The sequence below is a fragment of the Erinaceus europaeus genome, unplaced genomic scaffold (assembly GCF_950295315.1).
Source record: "Erinaceus europaeus unplaced genomic scaffold, mEriEur2.1 scaffold_530, whole genome shotgun sequence".
NCBI classification, from domain to species: domain Eukaryota; kingdom Metazoa; phylum Chordata; class Mammalia; order Eulipotyphla; family Erinaceidae; genus Erinaceus; species Erinaceus europaeus.
The window spans coordinates 69,504-78,546 of NW_026647703.1; the positions used below are offsets into that span (position 1 = coordinate 69,504).

The 9,043-nt window shown below is 55.0% G+C and overlaps 1 protein-coding gene across 1 annotated transcript; it reads left to right on the forward strand.

Moving 5' to 3' along the window:
- The first annotated feature begins 825 nt into the window (after positions 1-825).
- LRRC8E (leucine rich repeat containing 8 VRAC subunit E) lies at positions 826-8,832 on the forward strand. Its single transcript, XM_060184269.1, has 4 exons — positions 826-988; positions 2,982-3,124; positions 6,193-6,634; positions 6,707-8,832. Exons 2-4 carry the CDS (start codon positions 2,987-2,989, stop codon positions 8,527-8,529), a joined length of 2,403 nt encoding a protein of 800 aa, XP_060040252.1. The 5' UTR covers positions 826-988; positions 2,982-2,986; the 3' UTR covers positions 8,530-8,832.
- The last annotated feature ends 211 nt before the right edge of the window (positions 8,833-9,043 follow it).

The window sequence follows — 9,043 nt, forward strand, 5'->3', positions numbered from 1 at the left end:
CTGTCAGCCCTTTCTTTCTTCTTCCTCCCTCTCTCCCTCTCTCTTTTTAACTAGTTTCATTTGTTTACTACTGGACAGAGACAGAGAGAAATTGAGAGAGGAAGGAGAGATAAAGAGGGAGAGAGAGAAGGGGACAGGTGGCAGTGCCACACCTGCTTGAGCGCACATGTTACAGTGCTCAAGGACCCGTGTTCGATCCCCCTGGTCCCCACCTGCAGGAGGGAAGCTTTGTGAGTGGTGAAGCAGAGCTGCAGGTGTCTTTCTGTCTGTCTCTCTCTCTCTCTCTCTTTCTCCCTCTCTATCTCACTTTTTCCTCTCAGTTTCTGGCTGTCTCTATCCAATAAATAAATAAAGATTAAAAATGTTTATTTTTATTTACTATTTGATAGAGACAGAGAGAAATTGAAAGGGGGAGTGTTGTATGCTTCACAGAGGATAGAGATAGAGAGACAGAGAGACCCCTGCAGCCCTGCTTCACCACTCGTAAAGCTTTCCCCCTGCAGGTGGGGACCAGGGAGAGAAGCAGAGCCTCCTGGCATGTGACACGCCGGGGATCGAACTCAGGAGCCCAAGCTTGTGAGTCCAGAGCTTTCTTTCTGCACCTTTGAGAAGCTCCAACCTCCATGTGGCCCCTGACATCCCTGTCCCTGTCTCACCCATGCCCCGGTGAGGTAGGTGCCCGGGCACACCCACCTGGGCGTCTGCTGGGGATGGGTGTGTGTCTGAGACAGAGGGCCAGTCCTAAACCCTCTCCGTGCCACCCCCCACCCCACTCCTTTTTCCTGCACCTATTTTTTTTTCTTTTTGAAGGGGGTGACTCAGGGACTGAGTCAGGGGGCCCTAGATTCGGGGCGTGGGCAGGCCTGTGCCATCCCTCCCTGTCTGTCTGTCTGCCCATCCCAGGAACCCAGGTGAGATGGGATTAAGGGGTGTGGCAGGATTATGGGGTGTCTGAGCCATCTGCTGCTGAGGTGTGGGATATGAGGAGGTAAGTCCCCCCCCTTGGGAAGCTAGAGGTCTGGCTGGTGGTCCCTAAGTGTAACAGAGTAGGAACTGGACCCCCTCCAGGAATCCTGCTTGAACAAAACAGGGGGGAGAGATGGAGGGAAGGGGGATGCTGGGGACACAGCAGAGTGGTTTTACAAAAAGACTCTCCTGCCTGAGGCTCTGAGGTCCCAGGTTCGATCCTCTGCACCACCATCAGCCAGAGCTGAGCAGGGCTCTGGGCTCTATCTCTGTCTTTCTGTGTATCTCCCTCTCTCATGAAAATCATGTAAATATGGGGACCGGGCGGTAGCGCAGTGGGTTAAGCACACATGGTGTGAAGCTCAAGGACCAGCGTAAGGATCCCGGTTCGAGCCCCCGGTGAAGCAGGTCTGCAGGTGTCTCTCTTTCTCTTCCCCTCTCTGTTCTTCCTCTCCCCTCTCGATTTCTCTCTGTCCTATCCAACAACAGCAGCAATGGCAACAATAACAACAACAACAAGGGCAAATAAAAATGGAAAAAAATGGCCTCTGGGACTAGTGGATTTGTAGCGTAGGCACCGAGCCCTAGCAGTAACCCTAGAGGCAAAAAAAAAAAAAAAAATCAAGTAAATATATAGATATTTTAATTATTTAATAGAATAGAGAGAAATTGAAAGGGGTGATAGAGAGAAAGAGAGAGAGAGAGAGAGAGACATCTGTATCCCTCCTCCACTACTTGTGAAATTTCCCTACCCCTTGCAGGTGGGGACTGGGGACTTGAACTCAGATCCTTGAGTGTTGTAATGTGTGTACTCTACTGAGTGCACCACTGCCTGGCTCTCTAAATAAAATAGAGAGAGAGAAATGTGGGGGATTGGAGGCTCTAGGATCCCTTAGGTGCTGTGTTGGGGGACCCACAGACCTTCCCCTGCTTCAGTCACACACACACACCCCTGCCACCGCCCCTGCCCCCCCCCCCCATGCCACTTGGGCCAACCTCATCTGTGGCCAGAATAATGATACCTTGTGTGAAAAGGCCAAGCCAGGGACACAGCGGGCAGGGTGCCCGGGCGGGGTGTGGGTGGCTTTGGCTCCAAGGGTTACCCAGTTCCGGATCTCACCACCGCCACTCATTTCAACAACCTAGCACCCCTTCTCACCTTCCTCCCGCTAAAAATAAATAAATAAATAACAGACCTGGACTTTCTTCTGCTCCCCCAGCAGGGCACCTAGTCCCTCTAGAGAAAGCCAGGTGACCCCCCCCCCCCCTGCAGGTGCCCCCCACCTCCACCCCCCTGCATTTTTGGCCACTCCCAGCCCCTAAGACTCATAGTAACCAGAGCCAAGCTCTAGCCGGCTTTTCCTGTTGGAGGTAGCGCACCCTGGCGGGGGGGGGGGGGGGGGGGGAGGGGGAGGGAAGTGGAAGGAGGGAATGGGGGTGGTTGGGGGGGGTGGCTCCACGCCCCGGAAGTTTTCTTGGGACACTCTGGTCCAGGGGCTGGCTGGGCGGGACTCAGGGTGCTGAGAATCTGCGAAGTGCACAGAAAGTGATTGTTGAGCAGGGGGTGTTCTGTGGTGACTGCCCTGGGCAGGATGGGGGGGGGGGGCTTCTAGGGAGAGATGGGGGGATGCCAGGCTCAGGAGAAGGGGTACATGGGGAGGGGTGGGACGGGTGTCTGGGCTCCTCCTGGGGGTCCCCTGGCCTCCTCCCCATCCTAAAGTTGTCTCCATCTACCCCTAAGTCGTAGCTCCCCCAGGAAGGAAGGATCTGGGGCTGGGATGGGACGGGGCTCCAGGCTCAAGAGAAGGAGTGCATAGGGAGGGGGGAGGGGTGTCTGGCTGTCTCTGGGGGTCCCCCGCCCACCTCCCCATCTTAAGGGTCTCTCCATCCACCCTTAAGTCGTGGCTCCCCAAGATGGGGAGAATCTGGGGTGAGGAGGGAAGGGTGTCTGGCTCCTTCTGGGGGGGTCCCCCGCACCCCCCCAATCCTGAGGGTCCCTCCCCACCCACCCCCAGGCAAGATGATTCCCGTGGCCGAGTTCAAACAGTTCGCCGAGCAGCAGCCCGCCTTCAAGGTGCTGAAGCCCTGGTGGGACGTGCTGGCCGAGTATCTCACGGTGGCCATGCTCATGATAGGGGTCTTCGGGTGCACTCTCCAGGTAAGGGGCGGGCCTGTGGGCGGGGCTGCAGGCAGGTGGGCGGGGTGTTGGTGGGAGAGCGGGCCAATGGGACGTGGCCTGAGACTGAGGGGTGGGCCGATGGGCGTGTCTGGAGCAGGTGGTCGAGGGGCGGGGCCTCATCGGAGAACGGACCAATGGGATGCGGCCTAGGCCAGAGGGTTGGGACAGTGGGAGGGGCGGGGTGGTGTGGGCGTGGCCTCTACGAGGCAGTCCCAGGGGCTGGGAGGTAGGTAGCACAACTGGCTGAGTGCCCTTGTTAGGATGCGCAAAGAAGACCCGGGTTCTAGCCCCCCGGTCCCCACCACCTGCGTGGGAGGGTGGGGGGAGAAGTTTTGCAAGTGGTGAAGTGGTGTTGTAGGTGTCTCTTTGTCTCTCTCCCTTCCCTCTTGATTTCTCTCTTTTGTTCTCTATCAAATAATTTTTTTTTAATTTTTTTATTAGGAGGTGGATAGCATCATGATTCTGCAAAGCGATTCTCCTGCCTGAGGGTCCTAAGTCTCAGGTTCAATCCCCAGCACCACTATCAATCAGGGGTGCCTCTCTGTCTCTCACCCTCCCTAACCCTCCCTTCCCTCTTGAGTTCTGTTTCCAGTCAATAAGCAAATAAAGATAATTTAAAAAAACTAAAAAGGGGGCCAGGTGGTGGCGCAACTGGCTGAGCACACGTTACAGTGGACAAGGATCCAGGTTCAATCCCCTGGTCCCCACCTGTAGGGGGAAGGCTTCACAAGTGGTGCAGCAGGGCTGCAGGTATCTCTGTCTCTCTCCCTCTCCATCAACCCCTTCCCTCTCAGTTTCTACCTGTCTCTATCCAATAAATAAATAAAGATGATTTTTTAAAAGAAAAAAGCTTTAAAAAAAACTAAAAAATATGGGGAATATTATGCATGTACAAACTATTGTATTTACTGTTGAATGTAAAACATTAATTCCCCAATAAAGAAATAAATTATAAAAAAACTAAAAAATAAATAAAAACTTTATAAAAAATTAGAAGGGAAAAAAAATGGATCACCAGGAGCAGTGAATTTGTAGTGCTGGCAACGAGCCCCATCAATAACTCTAGAGGCAGTGAAATAAATAAATAAATAAATAAATAATAAATGAATAAGAGAGAGCGAGAGGGAGAGAGCATGTGAGCATATTATTAATCACAGAAGGACCTGAGTTCAAGTCTCAGGTCCTCAGTTGCAGGAGGGAAGCTTCATGAGTGGTGGAGCAGGGCTGCGGGTGTTTCTTCATCTCTCTTTCTCTGTCCATATATATCTTTTTTTAATTTATTATTTATTTTCCCTTTTGTTGCAATTGTTTTTTATTATTGTTGTAGTTATTGTTGTTGTAATTGATGTCGTCGTTGTTGGATAGGACCGAGAGACATGGAGAGAGGAGGGGAAGACAGAGAGGGGGAGAGAAAGACAGACACCTGCAGACTTGCTTCACCGCCTGCGAAGCGACTCCCCTGCAGGTGGGGAGCCGGGGGCTCGAACCGGGATCCTTCTGCCGGTCCTTACGCTACGCACCACATGCACTTAACCCCCTCCGCTACCTCCCAACTCCCTCTCTCCATATATATCTTGGCCTCTATCAAAAAAAAAAGACGAGGGGGCAGGGCAGTGGTGTACCCAGTTAAATGAACATGTTACTGTTCTTCCCAAGGACGCAGGTACAAGCCCTCCCTCCCCACCAGCAGGGGAGTTGCTTCAACAGCAGTGATGCAGGTGTGCAGGTGTCTCTCTTTCTCTCCCCCTCTGTTTCTTTCTTTTTTAAAAATTATTTATTTATTTTCTTTTTGTTGCCCTTGTTGTTTTTACCGTTGTAGTTATTATTGTTGTTGATGTCATCATTGTTGCGTAGGACAGAGAGAAATGGGGAGCAGAGGGGAAGACAGAGAGGAGGAGAGAAAGACAGACACCTGCAGACCTGCTTCACCGCCTGTGAAGCAAACCTCCTGCAGGTGGGGAGCTGGGAGCTTGAACCTGGATCCTTAAGGAGCTCCTTGCAATTTGCGCCACATGACTTAACCTGCTGCGCTACTACCCGACTCCCCTTTCTGTTTTTTTATAGTTCACATATTTTATTAAATTTTTATATTGATCATGCCATGAATTCATAGGGAACTCCACCCACTTCTCTCTCTCTAAGTTCTTACTTTGTTTTTCTAATTTCTTAATTATCTTTCTTTAAAAAAGATTTTATTTATTTATTAATGAGAAAGATAGGAGGAGGAGAGAGAAAGAACCAGACATCACTCTGGCACATGTGCTGCCGGGGATCAAACTCAGAACCTCATGCTTGAGAGTCCAAAGCTTTATTGTTGCCGCCACCTCCTGGACCACTTAATTATCTTTTTTATTGGATAGAGACAGCAGAAACTGAGAGGGAAGGGGTTGAAAGGAAGAGAGACAGAGAGACACCTGCAGCCCTGCTTTACCACTCGCAAAGCTTTTATCCCTGCAGGTGGGAACCGGGGCCTTGAACCTGGGTCCTGGCTCACTGTAACTTGTGCGTTCAACCAGGTGCACCACCACCCAAATCCCCCTTTTTAAAAAAAAAAATTTATTTATTAATGAGGAAGATAGGAGGAGAGAAAGAACCAGCCATCATTCTGGTCCATGTGCTGCCAGGGATTGAACTCAGGACCTTATGCTTGAGAGTCCAATGCTTTATCCACTGTGCCACATCCCGGACCACTTTTCTTTTCTTTTCTTTTTTTTTTTTTAATATTCGTTTATTCCTTTTTGTTGCCTCTTGTTGTCTTTATTGTTGTAGTTATTGATGTCGTCGTTGTTGGGTAGAACAGAGAGAAATGGAGAGAGGAGGGGAAGACAGAGAGGGGGAGAGAAAGACAGACACCTGCAGACCTGCTTCACCGCTTGTGAAGTGACTCCCCTGCAAGCGGCAAGCCTGGGGCTCGAACCGGGATCCTTACGATGGTCCTTGCGCTTTGCGCCACCTGCGCTTAACCCACTGAGCTACCACCCGACTCCCTTATTTTTGTTTGTTTCTTATCCTCTCAATCTCCCCGCCCCCCCTTCTTCCTTCCCCAGGTGACTCAGGACAAGATTATCTGTCTTCCCAGCCATGAGTCTCGAGAGAACGTGTCGGAGGCCCCCTGTCGGCAGCTGCTGCCCCCGGGGGTGACGGAGCCACCCCCGACGGGGGACCCTCAGGAGCAGCGAGGCCTGAAGAACAATCTGGATCTCCAGCAGTATACCTTCATCAACCAGCTGTGCTACGAGACGGCCCTGCACTGGTACGCCAAATATTTCCCCTACCTGGTGGTCATCCACACCCTGGTCTTCATGGTGTGCGCCAGTTTCTGGTTCAAGTTCCCGGGCACCAGTTCCAAGATCGAACACTTCATCTCCATCCTGGGCAAGTGTTTTGACTCCCCCTGGACCACGAGGGCCCTGTCTGAAGTCTCGGGGGACAATCACAAAGCCGCCACCGCGGCCTCCGCCACCACCGCCATCACTGGCAGTGGTGGCAGCACCCCGTCGGGCGGACGGTCCGCCCCGTCGAGCCTGGCATCCGGGATGCCTTCGACCGTGCCCTCTGCAGCCTCCTCGGGGGACGGAGGTGACAAAGAGAAAGAGAAGGCCCTGTTGGAGCCGGAGAAGGTGGTGGTGGTGACAGAGCCTCCCGCCGTCACCCTGCTGGATAAAAAGGAAGGGGAGCAGGCCAAGGCGTTGTTCGAGAAGGTTAAGAAGTTCCGGGTCCACGTCGAGGAAGGGGATATCCTCTACACCATGTACATCCGCCAGACGGTGCTCAAGGTGGCCAAGTTCGTGGCCATCCTGGCCTACAACGTGGTCTACGTGAAGCAGATCCGATTCCTGGTGGGCTGTCGGGTGGAGACGTCGGAAGTGACGGGCTACGGCAGTTTTTGCTGCAACCACACCAAGGCCCACCTGTTCTCCAAGCTGGCCTTCTGCTACATCGCCTTCGTCAGCCTCTACGGCCTCACCTGCCTCTATACCCTCTACTGGCTGTTCCACCGGCCCCTCAAGACCTATTCCTTCCGAGCCGTCCGCGAGGAGACGGGGATGGGCGACATTCCCGACGTCCGCAACGACTTCGCCTTCATGCTCCACCTCATCGACCAGTACGACTCGCTCTACTCCAAGCGTTTCGCTGTCTTCCTCTCCGAGGTCAGCGAGAGCCGTCTCAAGCAACTCAACCTCAACCACGAGTGGACCCCGGAGAAACTCCGCCAGAAACTCCAGCGCAATCCCGGTGGCCGCCTGGAGTTGGCACTCTGCATGCTCCCGGGCCTCCCGGATACCGTCTTCGAACTGACGGAGCTGGAGGCTCTGCGCCTGGAGGCCATCTGCGAAGTCACCTTCCCGCCGGGCCTCACGCAGCTAGCGAGGCTGCAGGAGCTCAGTCTGTTGCACTCACCTGCCCGCCTGCCTTTCTCCTTGCAGGCCTTCCTGCGCGACCGGCTGAAGGTCGTGAGGGTCCAGTGTGAGGAGCTGCGGGAGGTGCCCCTGTGGGTGTTCGGTCTCCGGGGACTGGAGGAGCTGCATCTGGAGGGGGTCTTCCCGCCGGAGGTGGCCAGGGCAGCCTCCCTGGAGAGCCTGAGGGAGTTGAAACAGCTCAAAGTGTTGTCTCTGCGGACCAACGCGGGCAAGGTTCCCGCCAGCGTGACGGACGTGGCCGGCCACCTGCAGAGGTTGACGGTGCATAACGATGGGACCCGTCTGGTGGCCCTCAGCAGCCTCAAGAAGCTGGTGGCCCTGCGGGAGCTGAGGCTGGTGGCCTGCGGGCTGGAGCGGGTGCCACACGCCGTGTTCAGCCTGGGCTCCCTGGAGGAGCTGGACCTCAGGGACAACCGTCTGCGCTCCGTCGAGGAGATCCTCAGCCTTCAACACTGTCGCAAGCTGGTGGCCCTGCGTCTCTGGCACAACCAGATCGCCCACCTGCCCGAGCACGTCCGCAAACTGCGGGGGCTAGAGACTCTGGATCTTAGCTACAACAAGCTGGAGGGCCTCCCACCGCAGCTGGGCCTCTGCTCCGGCCTCCGCTTCCTCGACGTGGCCCACAACGGGCTCCGGGTCCTGCCGCCCGAGTTCGGCCTCTTGCAGAATCTCCAGCACCTGGCGCTGTCGTCCAATGCCCTGGAGGCCCTGCCCGATGAGCTCTTCCTGGGCTGTCGTAAACTCCGGGGGCTCCTGCTTGGGGACAACCGGCTGAGCCACCTGTCGCCCCACGTCGGGGGCCTGAGCGCCCTCAGCCGGCTGGAGCTGCGGGGTAACCGTTTGGAGGCGCTGCCCCAGGAGCTGGGTCTCTGCCCCGCGCTCAAGCGGGCGGGCCTCCTGGTGGAGGAGGCCTTGTATCTGGAGCTGCCAGTGGAGGTGCGGGACCGGATGGAGGAGGAGTGAGGGGTGACGGAGGGGTGGGGGCAGGGAGGGCGCATGGAGGTGTGTGGGGATGGAGGCTTTTCCAGAGGCTTCCGATGACCCCCCCCACACACACACACACACACAGACTCCCACTCCTCCACCCATCACTGCTGTCTTGCTGCTGGGAGGCAGCAGGCTGGGAGAGGAGGATGGGGAGGAGGGAGAAAAAGGATGAGAGGGAAGAAGGTGATGGGAGAAGAAGGAGGTGGGGGTAGACAGTTTCATGGTTCTGCAAAGAGACTCTCATGCTTGAGGCTCCAAAGTCTCAGGTTCAATCCCCCTGCACCATCAGAAGCCAGAGCTGAGCAGGGCTCTGGTGAAAAAAGAGAAGAGAAGGCAGCGGGTTCCATGCACATGGTGCCAAGTGCACAGAGCAGTGTAAGGATTCCAGCTCGAGCCCCCGGCTCCCCACCTGCGGGGTGGGGAGGTTGCTTCAGGGGCGGTGAAGCAGGTCTGCAGCTGTCTGTCTTTCTCTCCCCCTCTGTCTTCCCCT